This window comes from Strongylocentrotus purpuratus, unplaced genomic scaffold (assembly GCF_000002235.5).
Source record: "Strongylocentrotus purpuratus isolate Spur 01 unplaced genomic scaffold, Spur_5.0 spur5_scaffold_7, whole genome shotgun sequence".
NCBI lineage: Eukaryota > Metazoa > Echinodermata > Echinoidea > Camarodonta > Strongylocentrotidae > Strongylocentrotus > Strongylocentrotus purpuratus.
The window spans coordinates 2,516,168-2,542,405 of record NW_022145613.1 but is presented as its reverse complement, the minus strand read 5'-3'; the positions used below and the strand labels follow the sequence as shown (position 1 = coordinate 2,542,405).

General features: G+C 37.7%; 1 protein-coding gene across 2 annotated transcripts; it reads left to right on the top strand.

Moving 5' to 3' along the window:
* Nucleotides 1–6,134: 6,134 nt before the first annotated feature.
* LOC582203 (DNA ligase 4) lies at nucleotides 6,135–25,949 on the top strand. Of its 2 annotated transcripts, XM_011669908.2 has the most exons (27): nucleotides 6,136–6,332; nucleotides 7,469–7,698; nucleotides 8,041–8,118; nucleotides 8,524–8,622; nucleotides 9,282–9,346; nucleotides 10,124–10,274; nucleotides 11,112–11,204; nucleotides 11,881–11,985; nucleotides 12,712–12,818; nucleotides 13,049–13,129; nucleotides 13,876–13,941; nucleotides 14,286–14,332; nucleotides 14,795–14,891; nucleotides 15,357–15,416; nucleotides 16,700–16,800; nucleotides 17,313–17,404; nucleotides 17,779–17,874; nucleotides 18,130–18,240; nucleotides 18,772–18,851; nucleotides 19,320–19,425; nucleotides 19,882–20,031; nucleotides 20,617–20,795; nucleotides 21,569–21,617; nucleotides 22,134–22,295; nucleotides 22,731–22,868; nucleotides 23,345–23,454; nucleotides 23,850–25,949. In XM_011669908.2, the coding sequence occupies exons 2-27, from the start codon at nucleotides 7,474–7,476 to the stop codon at nucleotides 23,992–23,994; spliced, it is 2,793 nt and encodes a 930-aa protein (XP_011668210.2). In that variant the 5' UTR covers nucleotides 6,136–6,332; nucleotides 7,469–7,473; the 3' UTR covers nucleotides 23,995–25,949. The 2 variants fall into 2 exon arrangements, with proteins under 2 accessions (XP_030830469.1, XP_011668210.2); XM_030974609.1 differs by lacking the exons at nucleotides 21,569–21,617; nucleotides 22,731–22,868; nucleotides 23,345–23,454; nucleotides 23,850–25,949 and having other exon boundaries at nucleotides 6,135–6,332; nucleotides 22,134–22,294.
* Nucleotides 25,950–26,238: the final 289 nt, after the last annotated feature.

Here is a 26,238-nt window from a genome sequence, read left to right as displayed (position 1 = left end):
AATGGGGCTGTTTGATGGAGAGAGAAAAGACAAGCCTATCGTTAAAGGTAAAAGAAGAAAGATTAAGAGAGAGAAAGAGAGAGAGAGAGAGTGAGGAAGAGGCAGGCAGGGGCGGATCCAGCCGGCGGCAAGAGTGGGGGGGGGGGGAATCTTGAAAAAAATATTTAGCGGCGAACCAGCCAGCCGGTGAACGGCAAATGAGCGGGGGGGGGGGGTTAGAGCAAACATTTTTAATTTATTTATTTATTTATTTATTTTTTTTTTTTTTTTGGGGGGGGGGGGGTCCAGTTTTGGGGGAAAATTTTGCACCGAATCAGCGGTGAATAAGCGGGGGGGGGGGATGCAGGAGAGGTGGAACACTTTTTTGGGGGGGGGGAGGGAGAGGTGAAGCGCCATTTTTTTACATGACTTTCTTTTTAACTCTCACTTGCACCTATCCTAAGTTGTTTGTTGCTGCTTTCTATGTAGTTGATAATGCATGATTAAAATAAATAGAGAGAGAGAGAGAGAGAACCACCATCATTATGCAATGGTTCAGGGTTTGTGTAATTTTGATACCTTTTCTTAGATTCTCAACCCTAAAAAATAGCGAAACTATTTATGAGGAAAAACATTATACTGAACTTAAAAAATAATAACTTTATATTGGCTCATACTAATACTGATACGGGCTATAAAGACAATGTGGTATCGGCACAGTAAGATCGGGTATTTTTATAAAGGTATTCCAAAATGACATTCTGATAATCAACATTTTGTTCTGTATTCATATGTATATACGCATAAATACAAGTGATCTTTATGATTTCTTAACGTGACATAGCTTCTTCTCCCCCTGCAAACAAAAAAGAAAAGGTTAATTAATGAAAGGATCATGCGACAAATGATCATTGTGATTCAAATTGATGCAAATTTTTTTTTTGAAAAAGTAATGCTTTTCACCAGAATCTTCTTTGTAAAAACGACATTTCAAAATGGAACGTCTCAACTCGGTAAGCATGGCTGAGATTTGTAAAAGTTGGTTTACAAAGAATATTCTGGTAAATGGCAGTGCTTATTCAATCAAATATTTGCATCAATTTGAATCACAATCATTATTTTGTCGCTTAATCCCTTTTAATGACATTGTTTTCTTTCTCGTTTCCAAGGGGAGAAGAAGCTATGTCACGTTAAAGACATCATAAAGATCAGTGTTGTATGCGTATATATTATATACCCAGGCCCTGCGGAATGTTTATCAAAGTGGGGGGCTAAAGTATTACGATCAGGTATGAGAGAGGGTATAGCGAGCAAAGCGTAAATTGGTGTGAGGACCGGTACAGGGGGCGGAGCCCCCGGAAGCTCAGGGGTTTTAGGCATTTAATTACGGTCATGCAGAGAAGCACAAATATTTTGATACCGCATTTGTGTCACTGGCAGATCACAATATTTTTGTTGAATGACGTACCTCATGGTCTGAAGCAATAAATGAGACACTTGCTAAAGACTAAAAATTTAATGTTGACCATTTATTTTCATAACTACATTTTATATATAGGTGAAAATTAAAATTCTGTTTAAAATATAATACAAGCGAATACCGTATAATCTCTTCCTCTCACTTTATGGCAGATTTGTTTTGTAGAGGAATATATACATGTATAAGCAAGTGTCGCTGAAAGTTGCGTTATTGAGTCCTGGACTCACCAAATAACGAAATCCCACGCACGAATTTTAGTAAAACCAGTGAGTAATTGCGTCCCGTAGGACCCAACAAACATTCCTTGGTTGGTATCCGGAAGTTGGAGATGAATCATTTTCGCATCGTATACTGGTTATAATTTCAATGATTTACACATCTATATCCGATCTGTCCATAATAGTGTAACAGTAACGACCCATAAATTATGATCAGGGGCGGATCCAGCCGGCAGCAAGAGGCGGGGGGGGGGGGAGCAAGTCTTCATAATCAGCCAGCCAGCGAACGGTGAATGTGCGGGGGCAATTTTTTTTTTTTTAAAGGTAAAATTTACCTTACTGTCTTATTTTTTAACCGTTTTGGGAGGCTAGGGGGGGGGGGGGCCTAGGCCGGTAAAATCGGCCCGTGGATCCGCGCCTGGAGGCAGGAGTATATACAGACTTCGTAAGAAGGATGAGTGTGCGACATTTTATATAAACAAATTTAAAAAAACATTTCACACCCGCTCCTCCATTCAAAATTACCCGTTTGCAAATTTGGACTTTTTAGTGCATTACCGACAAACAAAAACAAGAATTATGACACCTTTCTATATTTCTCTTCTTATTTGAAAATATAAAAAGCCTATTATGAACTAGACTCTTACCAATTATGTAGGATATACCATTGGAGAGACCAATCACGAGACCAACGATGCCGATGTCAGTTTCGAATTGAAGAACGAGATCATCGACCAGGACGCCGAAGCCCCTGATGATGCCGCTTTCTATCAATGAAATAAGAAACAAGGACACGACCACAAGACATGCTCGTGGTCCAGTCTCATCTGGCTTTATATCGAGTCCCTCATCGACATGGATTGTTGATGTGCCGGTTGATGTGGTGGTGTCCTCTAACGGCGCACTGGATTCCGATTGTTGAGACGAATAATTGCTCTCTTCAAAGTGGATTATATTAGTCATGTTGGCTTTCAATGTATCTACACAAACTACATCTCCTAAAGTCCAGTCGACGATTAATCAATGTTCAGATCTTGTGTTAGACTGTCTGGAGCACGAATGATGATAACAATAGAGGAAGACTAAATACACAGAAGACTGTTGGTTCAAAGGTATCAGGAACTAGCAACAATAGGTCCATACCAGTATTATAGGACGCACTCTCCGACAAGAAATATAGTTCTTCAATCACGAAAGCTGATGGTCCTGTTTATATGCATAGATCCTTTTCTTTTGTAAGGAGTCAATCGGCCTCATGAAATATTTTGTTTTTAATAATAATAATAATAATAATAATAATAATTGATTCTTATTGAGCGCTACTACAAACAAACTGATCAGAACGCTATACAACAGAAAAGAAACCTACAAATCATAACCTTTAACCTTTCCACTTGGAATGACGAGCTGTAAATAAGTCCTGTCGACGGTTTCTGAATGACCAGCTATAATCAGCATAATCAGTGTGGGCCGTATGGTGACAGCTAGCTAGAGGCCAATGTCGAATGACTGCATTCAATTTTATGGCTTTATGGTCACAATAGGGTCTAGGTTTTTCCGGTTTTTCCTGTACGTGTAAAATAAAGTTACATTGAAGTACACACAATATAGGCTCAGACCACTGATCTCTACGAGAAAAAAAAACGGGCTCATCCCCCTCATTCTCATCCGGTCACACCACAAGACCGACTTCAAACTGGGCGATAACCGACAAAGTGTTTGTCATTGCGAGTTAAGTATTTCTTTGTTCGGTCTAATGTCGGTGTGACTGCGGCATCAACACATGAATTTTGGACCTGAACGGTTGGACTTTCAATGCCCTCCTGTCTTATCCCCTGAGTCAATAAATAATTACCTGATAATGAGTACGTCACATCAGTGCCGTAATGAGCAAAAACTTTGTGGGGTCAGAACAAAATCCTTATCACCACCAAGTAGCATAATGCAGGGGCGGCGGAGCGTCTTCCAAAATAAGGAGGGGGCACCAACAAAAAGGTCACTTTCTGGAAAAAAGGGGCACCTACAAAGGGAAACCTCAAAAAAAAAAAAAAACCTACACCATTTTTAGACATTGGTATACCCCTACATCGTCATGATTGTTTATTACACTACCAGCCGATATCATTTCTTTACATGGTAAAAGGTACTGCCTAATTAAGCAACACACTATGTGTGATGGTCTAAATATTAATTTTCGAGCGAGCGAAGCGATCGAGCAAAAATGTTATGGTTTGTGAGGTCCCAGTGCAAAAAATGACATCTTATTAAGGAGACCCCCCCCCCCCCCAAAAAAAAAAAAAAAAAAAAAAAAAAACCTGATGAGTATTATAAGCACAATCTAATGAATAACATTTCAGAGGTCATCCGTTTAGTTTAAGCATCGGCCACAAATGCTATGAACGCCGTACGAACTATTTTCAGACAAATGAAATTCGGGAAGACAATGGAAAAACAGGGAGATTCGTACGAAAATATCGTTCTTATGTACCTCTGTGACCGTAGCATTAGTCTCTAGTCCTCATCGAATATGCCGGAGGGCATAATGTGTATTCAAGATTACAGTGGGGCTTTACTTGTAGTTTATCTCCCCCTCCCAACCAGACGCACCTTTCAGTATTTAAGAATCTACCTATACAGGAGGGGCAGGCGCGCCGGAAGCAGTTTGGGATTGAGGGGGGGGGGGACGTTCCAGGGTGCTCACCTTCCAGGGGCAGTAGCGTAATAAGCAAAAACGTTTGGAAGCCCAGGCAGGGGCAAGGGGCTGAGCCCCCGGAAGCTCAGGGTTTTTGGGCAATAAATTACGGTCAGATAAGCATATCTTTAGATACCTTATTTGTGACACTGTTAGGTCACTAATTGGCGGAGAGTCCAAAGGGCAGAGCCCCCGGAAGCTAAGGGGTTTACGGCCTAGATGAGCATCCAGTGGCCCTATTTAAGGTGGGGGTCCAGGGGGTCCAGGGGCAAAGCCTTTGGAAGCTCAGGGGTTTAAGGTATTTAATTACGGTCAGATGAGCATCCAGGGCACGTCTTAGGGTCCTTGGTGGGGGTCCAGGGGCAGAGCCCCCGGAAGCTCAGGGGTTTTAGGTATTTGATTACGGTCAGATGAGCATCCAGGGGTCCGTCTTAGGCCCTTGGTGGGGTCCAGGGGGCAGAGCCCCCGGTAGCTCGGAGTTTTTAGGTATTTAATTACGGTCAGATGAGAATCAAGGGGACCGTCTTAGGGTCCTTGGTGGGGGTCCAGGGGGCAGAGCCCCCGGAAGCTCAGGGGTTTTAGGTATTTGATTACGGTCAGATGAGCATCCAGGGGTCCGTCTTAGGCCCTTGGTGGGGTCCAGGGAGCAGAGCCCCCGGTAGCTCGGAGTTTTTAGGTATTTAATTACGGTCAAATGAGAATCAAGGGGACCGTCTTAGGGTCCTTGGAGGGGTCCGGGGGCGGAGCCCCAGTAAGCTCTGGGGTTTTAGGCATTTAATTACGGTCAGATGAGCATATTTTTATACCTCATTTGTGACATTGGCAGGTCACTTATTTTCTTTTTCTCTTTAACATACTTTTTCAAAAATTGAGGGGGGCTCGAGCCCCCGAGCCCAGCCGTTTCTGTAGGCCCTGAAATGAAGGCTTCTTAAAAACCATATTTTTCGCCCGACTGTAAATTTGGGGATTTCTAATTTTCCAACAAACGCAAAAAAAAGTTTATGACTTACAACAAAAATTGAGAAAAAATACCGGAAAATCATGTCATTACAGCAACATTTGTAAATCACTGATATCGAATAAGAAATACCCCCCCCCCATCAATACGCCAGCGTTCAGGGGCTCATGACTTCTCACCCCTATAACAAAAAAACCACACACGCTTTCCCATCCTCTCACAATATTTCCACGATATGTGCGTATCGCTATTATATAAACATCCATTGATAAATGTAGGTGGCATGCGGAATGTTTAGGAAATTTAATTCCTGTGAACTTTCCTTTTCTTTGAATGAAATTCATATGTGATTTAATTCCGGTTTTTATGATTGTTATGTTCTTTTGGGTTGAAAATACAAACCACCTTTACTCCTTTACTGCATTTTTTACGGCGTTTTGCCCCCCCCCCCCCTTCCGGCGCCTATGAGGAGGGGCGTGGGAAGCATATTAGCATCAGAAAGAAAAGAAGAAAGAAAAGTTTTGAGACGGGGAAGAGCTATATGGTTGTACTATCGTTGCATTGATTACCAAAAGTATAAATACTGACACTATTTGTGCATCGGGAAGGGGTGTAACAGTCCCCTAAATAAAACAAGAATGAAGAGTGCCCTTAAACCAAGCTTTGCTGCCCCAAAATGGTTATTTAGAAAATGCATTTTGAAAAACACCTTCAATAACACGGATACTCGAATCTTTTTGGTTGTCACAAGCTCCGAAATAGAGTGACACTTACTTTGCAAGCATAGGCCGAGCGCCAGCTGGCGTTCAAAAATAAATAATTAGAAAACATGGCAGCGCCCATGCGAATCTAATTTTACTCCTCTCCTATCTCCTTGGACCTGGCCTGGTGAGCGAACGCGATCAAATAACTCTAGTCTGGACTCTAGATGTGTTTGATTCAGTCACTTCATTGCTGTTAACAAAGCTATAGAAGAATAAGCACCATATCTCGACGATAATTAAGGTTAGATGGCCAATATTTTGATTTTTAATTCGAGTCGATCAAGACTGAAGTCAAGACGACAAGTGCAGTGCAGTAGGCCTACGCGGCCGCCGCGCCAGTAGCAGTAATTAGTGGCAGTATAATAACTCCAGGAGTCCAGCTCCAGGAAGCTTCAGACTCAGAGGCTGCTTAGAAAAACTATTTAAACAGCGGGTTGGGCGACATTATCTCAAAATATTCAAAGGGAGTAATTAGAATTTTGACTTACTAGGCTGCTCGACTCTTCTGGGCATCTCGCAGGCCATTTGAAATTATAATTTGAAGAAGTCTTCGATGGGAAAAAGGGGGTTTGTCCTACCCCGACGATTCTTCCATGTTGTATCGTTAATTCAACATGGCGAAGAGAGTACGCACGCATTCATATTTGCTGCGCCGCTACCACGCACACGTACTTTCTCTTTGCCATGATGAATCGATGCTGTACAATTGTACTCTGCAGTGTAGATCTAGATCTAGATGTGTTAGCCTACTGTTAGTACTTAGTGTTACTGTGTTGATGCCTGTTTCCTCTTCTGATAATGGCCCTTTCAGAGTCTAAGTTAGAGCCCCTTTTAGATTTTCCCGGAAGACAATTTAGGATAAGAAGAACTGTGGTGGTAATTGACCAGAGGGCCATATTGTCTGGCAGGCACTTGTGGGATTAAATACACCTAGAGGTCTAGATCTATGTAAACACCAACATTAATTAATGGAAGCAAGATTTGATTAACATGCATTTACATGCATTTGCTTGATTACATGATTTACAGACTTTGCAACTAGATCTATTACTCTTCTTGAAATATTGGGTTTAAAAAGTTCAAAATCAAATTTTAGATAATTATTTTCTTCTCATGTATAATCTACCCTGGACCAATCCCGGCTAATCCACACAGAAGCCTAGTGTGTGGTCAATTCTAAGAAATACAGATCTGCCAAAGTAGAAGCTTGTTTTCTATCCTTGTAACCAATCTTCCTGCTCATTAACTTATGCAACTTTTCCACTAAGACTTGTCAAGTGGCACTCCATAGCATTTTGACTAAAACACATACCACTTCATGGACTAGATCTAAATGCTTTTTATTTTGGGAATTGAACTGTTGTTCTTTTTCTGTAGGTACAATGGCTAGTGCCGACCAGCAACCCACTTCATGCACTTCTACAGGAGCTAGCACAGAGCCAGAGGGGCCAACCGTTGCAAGCCAGATCCCTTTTGTACAGCTTTGTGGGTTCCTAGAGAGAGTCCAGAAGAAGAAGGGGAGCGATGCAAAGAAACTACTCTTCAAGGAATTCTTAGAAAAATGGAGAGAATTCCACAAAGCGATGCATGCCAAGAACCCAAACACGGTTAGGACTGATGATTTGTTATAATTTGTAATCATTCAATCAAAAAATTTCCTAATTTTCCTCCTTTTATTGTGACAATAGATCTTAATGAAATTACGAGCCACTTTGTATGTGTTTGTGTGTGTGTGTGTGTGGGGGGGGGGGGGGGAGGGGGTGGCAACGCTCAATTTTGTTGGTGCTCTACAGACCCTATTATAAATAAACATATTTGAAATAAAATTTTGTGAGAAGATGTGAACATCAGCACACATATGTAGGTAGCAATATTTTTAAAAATTTCTATCTACTTTTGTCCTGTATCAATTACATCTCATCTTATAACTCTCTATTCCTTGTAAACAGACAGATAATTTCTATCCAGCAATGCGACTACTGTTACCCCAACTTGAGAGAGAGAGAATGGCTTATGGCATCAAAGAGGTACTAGTAAATGTTTCTTTCCATTCAATTTCTTAGTAAACATGCTTTATGACAACAAATCCATTTTTTTCATAAGACTTTTCAAAATTATTTGTTTTGTATGACAAAGGTATTTATCAACAATATTCTTGTTTATTTTTTATGTAGAATGCAAGTGTAAGGGAAGGGGGGATGTTCAAAGGAGCTTTTAAAGTTTGCCAATTATGGTGGAATATGGTGGAATATTTGGCAATTCTGAAAGTGACATGTTGAAGAAGAAAACAACTCTGTTCTTTATGTACTTATACAAACATTGCAACAACAAAAAATTTAATTTTGAAAAGAAAGCTTTGAAGACTCTTTAATCAGTTGAACAAATTCATTGTCTTTGGATTTCTATTCTTGTCTTTTCCCTTTGCTGTGTAGCACACCCTAGCTAAATTCTATATTGACATCTTTGGTTTAGCCAAAGAAAGCACGGATGCCAAGAAACTTCTAAACTACAGGGCTCCAACAGCTAAACAGGTAAGGAACATTGATTGATTATTGAACCGGGACACTGCTCTACAACTGAGTCATCATGCATCCTCTTGCAAATTTTAAGTAACAATACAAACAGCATTGTTTGAATTTTATGGAGACTACACATTAGGGGCGTAATAAAGATCATAAAGTGAAGAGGAATGAAAAGATATTGCCCATTAGTTCATTATTTTATGAAACTGTATTTGAGTCATTACCATTAAAAAGAGGGGAAAATGAGAATAAATTGACTTGGTTAAAACCAGGTAATTATTTCATAGAATGATGATGTATGTGATATATTTTGTTCCTATCTCGAATTCTCGATCATATATCACAGATAACATGTTCTTTCATGCACCCCCCTATAAGGTAGGTGTACCATTCCATTAACATTCAGAGGCATGGAGATTTTAGGTCATTCAGTCATTCAGATCAGTGGTGAATTGTGAGGGGATGACATCACAATTTCTGACCACATTGCCAATTTGTCTCAAAGATTCCCTGATTTTCATGATTTTGAAAGATTCATTACTTTCTTATTTAAAACAATAGGATTTTTAAATGAAGGCAGTTTTAGAGAATAATGAGATCCTAGCAAGGCTGGTTAAGATCCAAACTCACCTGTGAATGATTCATACCATGATAAATCTTTTGTACAGGAAGCTGGAGACTTTGCTAGTGTTGCTTTCTTTGTCCTGCGTAATAGATGCCCAGAGAGAGGAAGGCAAGTATGCAAAGTCTTTTGTGTAGTACTGGTTATTTTACCTGACTGCTAAAAATTAGAAAGCATAAATGCCACTCCGAGGGACCTGGTAATGATGATTAATGCCTTATCAAAGGGCACTAGCACATCGCCTTGGTTTCGAACCCTGGGTTGCCGGATTACAAGACCACTGCTCTACCAACTGAGCTTATTCCCCTCCTCTAAGAATCTTGGACATTTACACCATATGGAATTACCCCCTGAGACGACTCCCTTCCTCTCCCTGACAACAACCCCAATATAGTAGCATAACCAGACAGGTAATTGCTTTATTTTGGATGTCTAGTGGGTGGGCGGGGGGGGGGGGGGGGGGGGGGGGGGAGGTCTAGTTGTCTTTGCATGCCTGAAGATTGATTACTATTTTGAAATTTCCCTAGCTATGCTCAGAGGAAAGATAATTGTGTTATGAGATAGTTTATTGTGACCCTTCCTAATATTTCTCACAAAGTTACAGGATGAGTTTATAATAAGTACCAGCTTTAGAGCCCCTGTGAATGGGTTTTTTAAGCTGTTTAAATTATGGAGTTCCGATATGTTTAAAGTGTCCACCCAATTAAGAAATATACTTTTCCCTGTATATAACCAAGTGTACATTGCACATTTAATATTTTTAAAACAATGGCTAGCAACAAAAAAGTCACTTGATTTTCCTTGCTCATGTATTCAAAGGAAATTTGAAAATACTCAGATATTAGCTACTATTTTTGACTGATATAAATGAATAATTTCCTCTTGCAGCTTGACCATTAAGGATGTGAATGACAGTCTTGACTCTATCGCTCTCAACAATGCTACCAAGAAGAAAGACCTGGTCAAGCAAAGTTTGTTGAACTTACTCAGGAAAACCAGCGCTATAGAACAAAAGTGGTTCATACGTATGATTATGAAGGTACAATATGTCCATTTGTATTTTCATTTTCAAGGACAATTTATTTGGCAGATATGTGTGAATACATGACATATACCCACTATACTAAGTTCTTTACATTTTGAATGTGAAAAGTAGCTGCTTCTCAAGCTGATGATAATTGCCTGCTTGTACTGAATAGCATGCAAACATGCTGTGTATGTATATCTATCTTTAAGAAATGTAACACTGTTTAGGCTCCAAGGAAAAGCCAAACTCTCTAAGAAAACCACTAAATTATTCAGACATTTATTAAATTTGGGTTGAGGGAGACAAAGATGTAACACAGATGATGATGATGATGATGACGACGACGACGACAACGACGATGACAATGATGATGATGATGATGATGATGATAGTGGTGGTGGTGGTGATGCTGATGGTTGTGATGATTATAGTGATTATGATTATTACTATTATTATTATGATGATGATGATGATGATAATAGTGATGGTGGTGATGCTGATGGTTGTGATGATTATAGTGATTATGATTATTACTATTATTATTATGATGATGATGATGATGATAATAGTGATGGTGGTGATGCTGATGGTTGTGATGATTATAGTGATTATGATTATTACTATTATTATGATGATGGCTTTGTTTGTAGCGTCGTTAGTTGGCTCCGCTGAGCACTTATGTCTTGCTCAAATCCACAACATTCCATATAAAAGTCAAGAGGATTACTGTTTTCATTGATGATAAAAAGCATTAGAGTTTATATTTAAAAGGGGTTTCCTATTAACAACCAATTTATTGGTGGGAGAAAGTTAACTCAGATTCATATTCCGTATTCCTTGTTTTGACAGGAAATGAAAGTTGGTCTCAGTCAGCAGTCCATTCTTGGAACCTTCCATCCTGATGCAGAAGACTTGTTCAATGTTACCAACAGTCTCTCAAAGGTAAACTAAAAGCACATCTAAAAGACTTTTTTTTAAAGTGTACTGATCACCAAAACATGTTTTGCTCTTGATGTAAGGGGTTCCATGTTGCTATACTGTGGTTAAACTGTATGGGCTTCACATTTTTCTTCTACAAAGAGATATTACAGTTTAAATACACTTCCAATGAACTGTATACTACTTAACACATGTGTACCCACTGGCATAGAATAGAGCACATACATATATTTTTATGTCATCCTTTGTTTTCTTCATACTCCTAAACAGTTTACCTACAGAACGCCAGGTCAAGATTTGTTAGGTTAATTATACACGTTCTACCTATATACAAATTGTTTTTTCAGTTGTTTGGTACGCTTTGAAATGTAACATCACATGTAGAAAGGGCTTCTCCAATAGAATGTTTAAAGTATTAATGTTTGATCAATCATGTATACATAAAGGTGAATCGTGTTTTTATTTTGATACACCATGAAGGTGGTTTATTGGGGGAGGGGGAGGTTCAACACACTTTCCCTTTGAACATATGGGAGTAGTTGAGCTTTTCTCCAAAATGTATTCTGCTCACAGAATCTGTTCGTTGTTGAATATGAAATACATTTAAAACTGGTATTAAAACCTGTTTCTGGTTTCATGTTTATCGTTCAAGCTTGAATCTTGTTTTCTTCTTTTGTAGGTTTGCAGTGATCTGTCTAGCCCGAGTGTGAGATTGAATGAGATTGCCATCAGTGTGTTCAGTCCTTTCAGTCCTATGCTGGGTGAAAGAGCCAAAATTACTGGGGTGGGTGCCAGGTCTTGTCTGTATCTGTATTGTTAGGTCAGCAAAATGTCTATTCAGACACAGCCACGCAAACTTTGTCAATGTAAATTCTCAGGAAAAGTTTGTTCAGAACAGCAGAAAATAAAACTGAATGAAGATCTTCTATTGTTGAAATTATATCCATAGCTTTTGTTTTGTAAAGCGCTAGGAAACTGTATTTGTATACCAGCGCTATATAAATCTTAAACTATGATCTCTCATTCTCATTTCCAGTGCATAAATTCCATGTAATAATGAGCTACCGGTATGTGTTTTGAATTGAAAATTACTGTAATCATTGCAAATAGAAATTGATTATTTCCTTTGAAATCATAGTTAAAATATAGGCCCTTTGCCTTCTTGAGACTATATGATGTCTCTTGATTCATCTCCGAGCATAGCACAGTTTTGAGATCTACTTGGGCCAATAGTTTAAACCATTTCCACCTGATGCATTTAATATTTGTGTAACAATGTTGGAATGCCAAAAGCATCATACCTGGTCCTTCTGCTTGCTGCTGCTATTATCGGTAATTATTGATTCATCTCAGGAATAGCACAGTTTTGAGATCTACTCTGGCCGATGGTTTATTAAACCCTTTCCCCCCAAAGCATGTAATATTTGTGTAATGATGTTGGATTTCCAGAAGCATCATGGCTGCTGCTATTATCATTAATTATTGATTTATCTGTCTGTCTTACATTTAGGTTGAGCGTATGATGGAGCACAAAGGTTTCCTGATTGAAACCAAACTAGATGGAGAGAGAATGCAGCTTCATAAAGAAGGAGACAAGTACATGTATTTCTCAAGAAGGTCAGTATTATGGGCAAAAAAAAAAAATGGCCCAGAAACTGTCGCAAAAAGAGTCACCATGAAGTTCAATTGATTTCTGTCAATGGCTTCTGATGCAAAAAATATCTCTCAACCAATTAGTTTGACTTTGAAGTAGCCTCTTTTCAAAGAAATCATTTAAAAAGATGTTTCTGATGTTCTTAGATATGCTTTTTTTAATGGAAGTCCTATCCCTCATGTTTGTGTTGTAGGTCACATGACTATTCTGGATCCTTTGGCAAGAGCCCAATGGAAGGGAGCTTGACACCATACATTGCAAACTGCTTCAATAGGTCAGTTACTTGCCTGGGTCTTGACATTTCTTATTTTGGATACATGTAGCTGAGCAAATGATTTTCTCTGTCTCTCTATGTCTCTGTCTCTGTCTCTCTCTCTGTCTCTCTCTGTCTCTCTCTCTGTCTCTCTCTCTCACTGCATTATCCCAAGAACGTTAGTGATCATGCTTCTTGGTACTGTCACTCCTTTCTCATCATTACGTTTATGTATGCTGTTCACCCCAAGCGCCCTTCTTTCCCTTGATCTTTCCTGTCAGAGGAAGATTCTCTAACCCTCCTGTACATACAAAATTCCCCAATAATCTTATCTACCAGGCATCGTTAGACTAGGCGTTGTGGCGTGCGCCTGTAATCCAGCTAAAAGTGAAAGTTACAAACTGATTCAGCTGAGGACACAGGTTCGAAACTGAGTCACGTCTTTCGGATGGTGACGTTTAAAGGTCGTTCCCCAGACGTAAATAATCATATCTGATTGATACACGTCTGTAAAAACACCATCAATAGTTCAAGTTCGACAACATCCCATTTAAATGTGTGTTAATTGTAACGCAAACAAATTGTACTTGTGACGGTTTCATGAAATTATGCCATAATCTTTGGTCAATTTTGGGGGGATGTACACGTTGGGGAAAGTTCAAAGCATGAGCAGTTAGAATGAGCATTTCTAAAATTCTTTGACATGCTTATGAAATTATTAGATAAATGGAAATTGTTAAGGACTATATGATCTTTTCCTTTTACAGAGATGTTCATTCCTGCATATTGGATGGTGAGATGTGTGCCTATAATTCAGAGACCAAAGCTTTCATGTGAGTATACCAAGCTATTAATTATTTAAAAAAAAACTATTGATCAATGTTAAATTCTGTTTTGTTTCATGCAATTGATATAGCCAAGTAATTCTCAAGTTTGTTAATAAATAATTGTCTTACATACTATTTTATAAATATATGCATATACAGTGAAACATGCTTTATCGTCCACTTGTATACATGTATAAATCCCACTTGTCTGTATAACAGACCACATATGTTCTATTTCCGATGAAAATTGAATTGGAATTAAAATTAATGACAAAGCACTCTAGTACAATTACCTGTACCAGAACTCAATGTTTTCTTAAATGCAGAATTATGTCTCTTTCTAAATACAGCTCAAAGGGAGAAAACTTTGACATCAAAAGCCTGCGAGATGAAGAAGGTAAGACGAAAGTTAATTGTTCGAAGCAGTCCTACCTATAACTGGTTTTATACTGAGCCTGCAAGTTCCTACATTCAACACTATTGAAAATGCATCTTTTAGGGACATAAAATTATCATCAAGTGATTAAATACACCTGCAAAAAAATGTCTTTATTGTTTGCTATCAGAGCTACGAGGTCACTTTGAATTCATTAGGAATATTACCATGGCAACTTGTTTACGCAGAAACAGAGTAAAAGAAAACGATAATTTTGAGACATGCAGGCTTACACCTTGCGCTCCATAGATCAGCGGACTAAATTTACCCAAATGTTAGTCTTTTATGGATACCAGTCTGATTTCAATTGCCACTACAATCTGCTGTGATACCTTTACAGGAACCAATCCCATTTCAATGACATTTATATTTGTATTCATGTGAGGTTATTCCTTTATATTTTATTTTTTGCTTTGTTTTTAGATGTTCAGGTGTGTTATGCTGTGTTTGATGTACTCCTTGTGAACAATACCAAACTTGCAAACCGCCCCCTCAAGGAGAGACTCAACTACTTACCAAAGTAAGTCCAAGGTTGTGTTACATCAAGTTTCTTTGAAAGTAGGTTTTGTATAAAGTGTTCCAATTGCTGACTTTATTTTTTTTTTAGCCTTAGATTTCTGTTTGAAAAATTTGAATTAAAAACCTTTAAAAAAAGTACTGTAATGGTATTCATGCTTTAAAAAAAGGATGTAAAAATTAACTGCTTCTAATAGTCTCATATCTTTGTGTTACAAAATACAAAAAGGTGAATTGCACTCCACTAATTATGCTTTAAAAACGTATGTTAAACCGCCATGGTTACTTTACCACAGCTTATGTGAGCACGCCGTAAGTCATGGTACCTTCCATATATATATATATATATATATATATATATATATGTCTCTGTCTGTAACTTTAATTCATCTTTGCAGTCTTGATTTACTTGGAATGTGAATTATGTTTCATGTCAAGGCTAATGTGTTTGTATCTGTTTTGGTTGTAGAGTGTTCACTGTAATTGAAGGAAGAATGGTCTTGGTGGAGAGGAGAGATGCATCTACAAAGTAAGTTTATTTTGTTATCTTCCCTGGTCTCAATATAATAAAAAGAAAAAAAAGTGTTCCCTGCCATAACCCATTGTTTTCTCTTTTCTTTACATGAGGAAAGATAGATAAAACTTTTTAATACTCACTATATTGCAACAGAAAATTATGGTAATACAATATTTGTTTTCTTCATATCAAACTGAATGGATGAGGTTAAATAGAAGTGTATTGACCCTTCAATTTAGCCCTGCACTTTTGTCCTATAATTAAAACCTGAGGTTTGGCAGTGAAGGTCTGGGGTGCAATTAATGTTTAGGTTGGGTATATGGTGTAGGTTTAGGTGAAGTGTTGAGTCCCGGTTTGAAGTCAGGAGTTTGGTTAATGCTAGGAATTGGTTGCGGAGCAGTTGTAGTTGTAGCATGATTTATACAGACCAATCTTTGTACTCGAAGATATTTTTCTGATCCACGAATGGTATTTGTTTTACAAAGTCATTACATTTGGTCTTGAAATACAGGCATGTTAGGGTGTTTGAAGTATTTCATTTCAACTAGACAGTAAAATATACAAATGCAGATCAAGGAAAAACGCAGGAATCAAACAAATGTTCATTTCAAATTTCGATTCTATTATCTATGTGTATCATCAATTCTGCTCTGAAAGAAAATGATTAGAGTATTATCCTGTCAAGACTAAAGAAGCACACATTTAGTTTTCCATGATTGGCATCTCCCTTTGATTTGACATTGCTTAGGGCGCGTTCATGCTTGATTTTGACGGCCAGAATCAGGCATCTGTTACGCGTTTAGTTTAAAACACGATTGCGTTCATGCTCACTTTTGTAGAATCACCGAAAAAACGGTGATCACGATCGCCGATCGTAAACTCACAAAAAGATGCGTTTACAATTTGTAAACACGTTTAAATGGGGTCAACGCACTGACCTCTAGTGGGTCTACGTAGCATGTGCACACAGGTTTGCGAATCCAGCTGAAGGCCACCCAAGGAGAATTGCCTGGAGAAGTGAGCATGAACAGTGCACCGTGGAACTGCGATTACGATGAGCGTTTACAATGAGCGTTACAAATCGCTCATTCTGCCTTCAAAATCAAGCATGAACGCGCCCTTAGTAGGACATCAGTCACACCAACGCGTCCGACAACAGACGGAACAAGAAGTTTCATATACCCCAATGGCCAAAAGTTGGTTGATTCGGAGTCTGTTTGGTGGTGTGACTGAGGTGCGACTCACTCTCTCACTCTCACTCCCTCTCTTTCTCTCACTCTCTCTCTTTCTTGTAGGGCAGAGGTTGTAGAGGCATTGAATGAGGCTATAGATAAAAGAGAAGAAGGAATCGTCGTTAAGCATCCAGAGTCAACTTATCGACCTGACAAGAGAAAAGGTTTGTATTCTGATGTTGTTTATTTTTGATATTTTTGTTTTGGGGTAACTTTCTACCATTACAGTGCAATAGGTTGTTAATAATGGCTTAGTCCTTTTGAAATAATTTTTTTTTTGTCTAAGTAAGATTGCATTCATCTTTAAATTCAGAATAAGCTCATGAGTTTTGAAGTTTGATGACATTTAACACTCTTTTGTTATCACAGCAAAAGACAAAGACAGAATGTATGACGATTGAAAAACCTGGAACATGAAATGATAGTTGAAGTACATATATCACAACGTGGTGGAGCTGTAAAACATTACTGATCAAGAGCTATTCATTTGTGTGCTTTTTCAAATAGAATTATAGGTTTTTTTTTACTTAAACATGTAAATTATATGGTACAACTTGGAAGGATGAGATGCTTTTTGAATACTTGTGATGACCATTGTGACACCAGACAATTGTTGGCTTTACAAATAGTCCAGATTTGTGAAAGTTTCATGTCTTTCCATTCTGTCCCATTGTAGGTAGTGGTTGGTTGAAGATCAAACCCGAGTATGTCGACAATCTGATGGATGAGTTGGACCTTCTTATAGTCGGAGGCTACTTTGGCAAAGGGGTAAGACAACACATACTGTAGATTGTTTGCCAAGAGTCACAGGGGTGTTCAATCATTGTGAGATAATCATGAATGGTTCTAGTTCTCGGCAGACAAAATACATATATAGTATTTCATTTTGTATTTTTATAAAGTAATTGTCACATCTGAAAAGATTTATTTGTTTATTTTTTTATTTTACATTTTCAATTTGGAATTCGTCCTACTTCACTTGTCCCATGTCTTGTATGTAAGAACTTTCGACTGTCTTTGAGTATATCAAAATTGATCACTCTTAGATTGGCAAGAACATATTGTATTTTAAATGTTCCAATGAATTCTCTAAAACAAGGTATTTTGTTTTACCTCTTTGTTTTACCGCTTTGTTTTACTAGTATCGGTCGCAGCTCATCTCACATTTCCTCTGCGCACTAGCTGTTCCTCCAAGCAGGGAAGGAGACCATCCCAAGATCTTTTACTCCTTTTGTAAGGTAAGGATTATCCTGCTAGAGGCCCAAGTACTTTATGTCACATTGGGCCTCATGTGAGATTGTGCATTTCAGTTGATGAGATTTCCAGCAAGTTCTGTTTATTTCTATATACATTACTGGTTCAAACAATCCATCTAATAAATGATGAATTAATTGAAGTCTGTACTTCCTCTTGTAATGCAATTCCAACATTAGTATTGAAGATTATCTTTAAATTTGATCCATCTGAATCAACATTGTTGCTACTTTCCTTAGGTCGGATCGGGATACACTTTACAGGAGCTCCTAGATTTCAACCAGAAACTTGCCAAACACTGGAAGAAGTATGACAAAGAGAACCCACCTAGATGGTTACAGTGCACAAGGGTAAGGGAAAGTCTTTGATCTATCAGCCAATGTAGTATGCTTAGCAATTTGGGCCTAGTAGCTCTTGCTGGAATGCTCCCCAGGGAGTGGGGAAAGTGCATACATTGTGTGCGGGCAAGCCAGAATCCGATGACCGCTGGTAATGACTGTAAAGCGCTGAGAAACTCGGACTTGCCGATGTATTAAGCACTATATAAGCAGAAATATTATTATTCATTGGACAGGTTTGTGATTGTTTACATATTGTCATTTTCCATATGAAGCGTTAGGGTAATATTTGTGTAATTTGATTTATAAAAGAGATGTATCAGTCAGTTCTGATTTAAGTCTGTGGATCAACCTCTCAGAGTTTAAATTGTAAAAAATAATTTGAGAGGAAAAGTACCTTACAAAGAAGTTTGATATTAATATTCTGCCTATGGATTATTATGTAAACATACATGGACTTATTTGCACTAGATTCATCTGAAAAATATATTCTTATAAGCTATGTGTTTCTGATATGCATACCTGTATATATATTTTTTGTAGGAGAAACCAGAGCTCTATGTGGAGCCCCAGCATTCCTTCATAGTTCAAGTCAAAGCTACCGAAATCAACTCATCTAATGTGTAAGTTCACACATAGAGTGCTGTAATGTCTACACTTGAAATGGCCAAACCTGTTGAACACTGGGCTCATGTATGCTGGGGTGGTCATCCATGACAAGTGTTTATGAAAGTAAATCATCTGGACTATTAAATTGCTCAACAAGACTAGCCTTTCTCTCATTTCTGTTTGATGACAGGGAAATTGACCTTGTGATACGAATGTGCATCGAGCAAAAATATGATTCACATTGACGGATTGATCTAAAAGATTTTATCTCCAAAATAATACAAGAAAATTAAAAATCAAGGTATAGAAATAAGCATGGTATTACAAATTAACATGCCCACCTATTCTAAAACATAGACCTGCACCTTTATTTTTTCCACTCCAAGTCCAAAAATTGCAGAATTCTGACAAATGGAGCCACTCCCTATGCTGGATGTGCCTCACTTCAGTGCATCTAATCTTTTTATGTCATTCCACATCAGGTACAGGACAGGATGTACACTACGATTCCCTCGTCTGGAGAAGGTTAGAGACGATAAGGACTGGCACCAGTGTATGACCACAGAAGAGATGGAGAACATGAGACAGGTAACCCATAACAAATCAAGAGTTTTTAAAGGTCTAAATGCATCAAATTGGCAACAATTATTTGCTTTTTCCACTCCACTCTTTCCACTCTTTCATAAAAATACCATCGATAGACTATGTCGACTTAACCTATGGAGATGGGCTTCACTAAGAAAAAGAGCTTTCCTAGCAGTCAAATTGGTGAGGATCAACAGTTTTCCTGCAAAATTATGATGGTTTGCAAGGACTTCTTGACGCTTCCAGTAAGATGCAAACTTGATTCCTTTTTCACTCCATGTTTTCTTGCTCAAACCTACTTTCATAGCGACCACCTGTCTATAAAGCAAAGGTTTTCTTCTCACAGAAATGTGTAGTACAGGTACCTTTATATAAAAGACTTCTTTCCCATAAAGACAGCTTTCTTGTGTCCCTTTAGCAGTCTTTGTAAACAAGTTTCATTGTATTTTTCTATCGTAGCAAGCAGAGGGCAAGTTAACAGGAAGACACGTTAACGTGGATGACGATGAGATCGTGACTACTAAGAGAAGAAAAGCAACATCAAGAGCAGTAATTCCGGTTGCTGTGCCATCAAGGTTCAGAGCTGCAGACACTTCTAATGTCAAACAGGTCAGGCATGGGGTGTTGTTATGTGGGTTTTCATTGTAAAGAGATATTATAAGAGTTTGCAGTAATAGCATTGCAATGATTTATATCAAGATTGTTTGTTACTCTTTTGTGGAAAGGAGCCAGTGTTTAACAGGACTGAAGTTCAGTATTCTCTTGATGCAGTTCTTTTAAAGTATCTTTAGTTTTCTATATTTCGTCAATGAACAAAATTGAGCGTATAATATATGAATACCTTCCTTTCATTCAGAAAAGATCCCTGTAGACATTATTTTACATGCAATGGCAGATTCTCTTTGGCATGTATAAAGCATATTGCCCTCTCAGGTATAAAAGCATTATACAATAGTCATGAAACAAACATACTTCTCAAATAGAAAAGTCCTTCTTCATTTAGTAATTATGTTGTATCCTTTGTGTCCTTTCCTTGTTGTTTCCAGACCTATGAAATACTAGAGCTCTGTATCATGAACAGTTCCCTGCGCCATCTTAAGGATGAGAGAAAAAAAAAGTAGGATGTAGAAGAGTAATGATCTAGAAATTGTGCCTAGTTTGGAATCTTTTCTGTCTTTCCATTTTTGTTTCCAGACGTCTGAAATGCTGGAGGGACGAGAGCTCTGTATCATGAACAGTCCTGCAAGCCATCCTAAGGATCAGCTAGAGAAGAAGATAGTAGAGTGTGGAGGCTTAGTGGTTCAGAACCCAGGTATAGATACATACTGTGTGCTGGCGGACAAGGTTAACCTCAAGGTCAAGAACATATTCAGGTGAATATCACTCAGTATTAAGCCTTGTTCACATGTTATGTGATGCAGTGCATGAGGTGTAGAGAGAGAGAGAGAGAGAGGGAGGGAGAGAGAGAGAGGGAGAGAGAGAGTTTGAGAGAATGCCGCAGGAAAATTAGAAGTGCACATAATGTATACATGTATTATGAATGGCTAATTGGGATGAACGAAATAGGAATTGTACACTACAAAAGCCGTTAGCATATTATCAGTGTTATGAAATACCAATTTTATATTGTGCTCTTCATTAATGTCACTTTATTATGCATGTGCATTTTTTTAGAAAGTTTACTGTGTCAATTGTGAACGAGGCTGCAGCAGCCATCTCATTTGCATAGAAGTCTGTTTTATCATGGCCCTCTTTCTTTCAGATCGATTTTATGAACAGAGTGTATGCTTGTATAACTCCTGCATGAAAGGCAGTGTGTCCATTGCAATCGCTAGAAACCTACCCCTTATGCACTTGTCCAGAGTCAATTGTCCAGAGGTGGAGGGGTACAGTTTTCAAGGAGATGTGTTATTGTCCTCTGGAGTAGCTAGTTGTGCTAGTGGAGTGGTTATGCATAGGTTGTCAGTGGCTTGATTTTATGGGAAGGGCATGGTGTTCATACAGGGATAATTGTCTTGGGTTAGTACTACAGGATGTAACTAATGGTCTTCTGGCATAGTTGACCAGGCGGTAGTCATCCAGATACAGGCACTGAAACAATGTAATTGTTATTTTAATGAAATATTTCATTTGTTATATCTTACAGTGCCAAGATATATGACGTTGTGAAGACTTCATGGCTCATTGAAAGCCTGGTAAGATTCACATACACCACCTAACCCTTTGCCTTCGAGAAAAAAATAGTTCTTGTACTAAGTGTATTGGAAGGGGAGAATCCAGTAGTTAGTTGGTTAACATTCATGAAATCAACAAATGAGACATTTCTGACTGCCTTAATGTCATAATCCCTCCTAGAGAATGAAATATAATGGTCCCTTATTTTTGTCATTATTTAGAATGAATGAAACTCAATAGAGCCTTTTAGCAAGGACTTTGGAAATAATGTTCTTGAGGCACATAGGGGGGAGGGGCAGTTACTTCTGAAGAACCAGCCGTAAAAACACCTGTAACATGCAATACTATTCCAAGCTCTCTTGTTATATTTCAAGAATTGTATAATTGGTAAAGTGTGTATCTACGTAATCATTCATACTGAATCATGACAGCAATGACCTCAAATTAATATCCATTGATCCTCATACTTGAGGGAACAGCCAGGACCATAACTACTGATAAAATCCTTCATTCTTGTGCATTCTCTTGGCTGATAGGATGCCGGTCGCTTATTGCCATGGTTACCATCCCATATGCTGTTCACCTCTGCTAAGATGACGGCTCAGTTTGCCTTGGACTATGACTGTCATGGAGACAGCTATACACAGGACGTCAATGAAGAGAAACTCAGGGAGGTCTTTGCAAATGTGGAGAAGAAGGTGAGCTTGTGAGACAGCTTGATGGGGCGATTTTAAATTCCGCCATATTTGAGATATGATTTGAATGTGCCATTTTTCTTTCTCCAGGTTCATGTAAATGCTACACTCATTATCTAGACGTTTGAGATTGGGAGTCTGAAATATATTTGATTACAACTGTTGGCTTTCCATTATATAATGAAACTTTCTTTCTCATTTGAGATGTGTAGTAGTAAATATAACATTGTTCCAAGGCAGTAATTTCCAAATATACCCTTAAAACACAATAGAATTGTCATTATCTTGCAATGAGATACAGATATGAGAAGCATGATACAGTTACATAATTTTATTTTGCTTTAGCATTAAAAAAAAAATTGTTTTACTTTAGTTTACCATTACATACACTTTGTAAACAAGGTTGTACATGTCAATGTCTGTTCATTGTTTTCACAGAAGAGTAAGCAGCCAATGACTGCTGAACAGATAGCCGAGATAGAGATGGACTACTTTCCTCAAGACTCCCTCCTTGGTCTCTTTCGTCTGTGCCGTGTCTATATGGATTCATGCCTTGTCATTGGGGAGGAGGACACAGTGAGTAGAATCATGATGATGTATCAATCAGGGGCCCGTTTCACAAAGCCTTTTTTCAATGACAAATGACAAAAATCAGTGACAAATCTGCTGATAACCAATCAGAAGCAAGGATTTCAGTAGCTTATAGCAAAGACTGTCAATTGTCACTGATGACAAGTTTTGTGAAATGCCCCCCTGGCCCCAGGTGTTTCATTATAACATCAATCTTTTATTATTATCCTCCAAGAAAAAGTTGTTGTTTGTGTAATATTCTATTCATTGCTGAATTGCAAGGGATGTGAAGAAGGCAATATTTGCTTGCATAACGGCTGTTAAAGGGCTTACAAATTTATGTGCTATCAAAGGTACAGCTTATAAGGGGATTAATATAATTATATATATCCCTTATCTGAGAGAGAGATTTATTTCCCAATATCAGACAGGTTTTAGACACTGACAATTTTGTTTTAATATTTGTGTTATTTTCCCTGTAGCACATCAAAGATTGCTCTCTTGACCTGGTATCCTTGGAGATGAGGTTTCATGGCGCCACCATGTGTCCTATGCTAGACAGGCAGGTCACTCACATCATCGTAGACAAAAGGTGGGATTTACTCCAATTAGAACTTGTATAGCAGTAGGAAGAATGACAAGACCCTCATTAATTCATTCTCTTGATATCTTGTCAAGTATACAGGTATTGGCTTACATTTCCTGAAGAATGATTTTTGTGTTTTTAAGCTGTAATTCTTGTAATTCTAAAAGACTACTGGTTAGATTGACATGCTAGTACATGTATATGATTGTACTATTTTCAGGCTTAAATTATGTTGGTCCTCATACATGTACCTGTAGCTGGTTTTAATTTTAATTTTGTCATTTGAATTGTCAATTTTGTCTGAAGAAATTTATCCTAGTCTTTTGTAGTTTACCTACATAAATAAGAATGTAATCCATTTCTAAATTCTAATTAACTTCAATACCATTTTTTTCTTGCAGTGACCTTAGCAGAGTGAGAGAGTTCCGTCTACGAGGCCAGAAGCGAGCCTTGAAGCAGCACGTAGTCACCTCAGAATGGGTCAGGGATTGCATCCAGAAAGAGAAATTTCTCAGTGAAAGGCCCTATGAAGCAGCAATGTCTTGAGATTTCTCCTTACAAAAAGTTGAATACCCCCGGTAGAAAGAAAAGAAATACAGATTCAATGCTGAAAGTGTTTTGAATTAGTACTGTAAATATATACAACGATACTCCTGAAATAGCCTATCATGTTTCTCAATTTGACAGCTAGACAACTGAACAGTACCAGTTCTCTTGATTCATGTCAAATTTGCCTCAACTCTAGTTTTAAATGAAAGGGATGTTAAACCCAAGGTTTGGTTGAATAGTCTACATTCAAATTGAACCATGCTCTCATAACATAATGGAAGTAACCTTTGAATGCCATTAATCCTAAACTTGTGCACATTTTTGTTTGTAATACATGCCGAGTCATTCATGGATACATCTGAATGAAGAATCATTTAATTATAAGATACATTATCAACTATCATGCCATTATGATATATTGAAAGCTGTCCTAGTGTTAGGGTTATAGTTGCAATTATATCAATACTTTACTAAAAATCCATTCTGTAGCTGAATACAAATTATGAAATACAGTGATTTTATACTCGGGTGTTTTTTTATATAAATGTTGTTTAAATATATTTGTTATGCAAATGGGAATATTTATTAGATGCCAATTTTGTGAAATAAAGTACAATCAGGAGAATACTCTCTATTTGGTAACAATTTATGAAATATTATAATGATAAGATTTATTGCTAGAAACACTTCATGTGACATACATGTATAAAAATGATCCAACATTTGCTCATATGACCATTGCTCCAGGTTTTATTTCGTCAAATGTATAGGGTTAGGGTTAGAGTTGCAATTGTGTTTTAATTTAGGTTTAGGTTTAGGATTAGGACTATGTTCATTATTTTGTTCAGAGTTAAAGGTTATATACCATCAACTCAAACCTTGCATTATGTTAACAATTATGAAAGGTAAGGTTTTTTTTTATTATCATGTACATGTATTCCTAGATATGTAACACACATGCTTACTATCAACTCAAACCTTAGATAAATACTTGGAACAATCATTTTGACTTTCAAGAAAGATGATTAAAGGTTATTCTCGCTTGCTCTTTTCTCCTCTCTCTATCTCACTCTCTGCCAGTGAGAAAAATTATGATTTGAAAAGTAAGTCACTGTACTCTTATATTTTAGTCTTATGTTGTAAGGTCAAGCACACTCATGCAAGTATGTTGTTATTCATTTTATATGTTTTCAGAAATAAGGTTACATCTTACATGAATTAATGTCTGATGAATATAATTTATTGTGTATTTCATTCCTATCACTCAGTATCTTAGTATGACTTGTAAGAGTGGGCTGTCATGGGGAATTTAACACCATTCTGGTGTTTACCCATTAAAGTTGTTTAATAATCACCAGGATTAGCTGTCAGTTTTATGACCAACATGCTCTATGTAATGCTCTACATTTCTCCAGGGAGGTGAGACTTTAACTCACATGCCCTGATTTCTCCATATGAAAAAGTCATTATCTGATATTTGCATCACTTGAATACTCAAAGAGACGAGGGGATATTTCTTGACTGGCCTATAAGTTTGCTGTGTGCAGAGTTGCACACCTTGTCTGGTGTCAGCGAATTCTGTTCTTCTACACATGATAGCTGCCGACCTATTCCCTTTAAACAAATTATGTCTTTCAATGTGTATTTTGTGTATCAATAATCTTTCCTTGTAAATTGTTTGCTTTACATATAAACTATTATGCCATCAGTTGAAAGTATATGTGTGAAATAGATGTATTTGTACAGGTCATTTTTCCAAATGTGCCATAGTTTCTTCTTTTATACAGGTTTTGTAGCAATTATTAATGTATATACCACCTTGCCTTAATTGTCTCTCATTGTCGCGGAGTGTTTACTGTTTATGACGAGAATGATTATAAAATAATTTTTGATCAGTAGACATCATGTGTTAGTACATTGCAAAGCAATAAAATTGTGTTTTTCTAAGAAGCTTTTATACGAGTGTTCTTTGTCGTATATCCTTTTATAATGTGAGAATTCATTCAAATCCAAAATCCAATTGGTTCATAATGCATTTCAAGTTCTGTTTGTAACAGTCATGACTTTGAGGTTGGTTGTATGTTGTGATTAAATATTTCAAACATCGAAAATAGAGAGAAATGGATGTTGGTGTTGGGGGATTAAAGTGGTGCTGACAGTGTATTTCATGAGAAAATTTTGTTTAAGTTATTTGGAATAACATGTAGATCAACTCATAACAATGGTACTTCAAAGTTTATA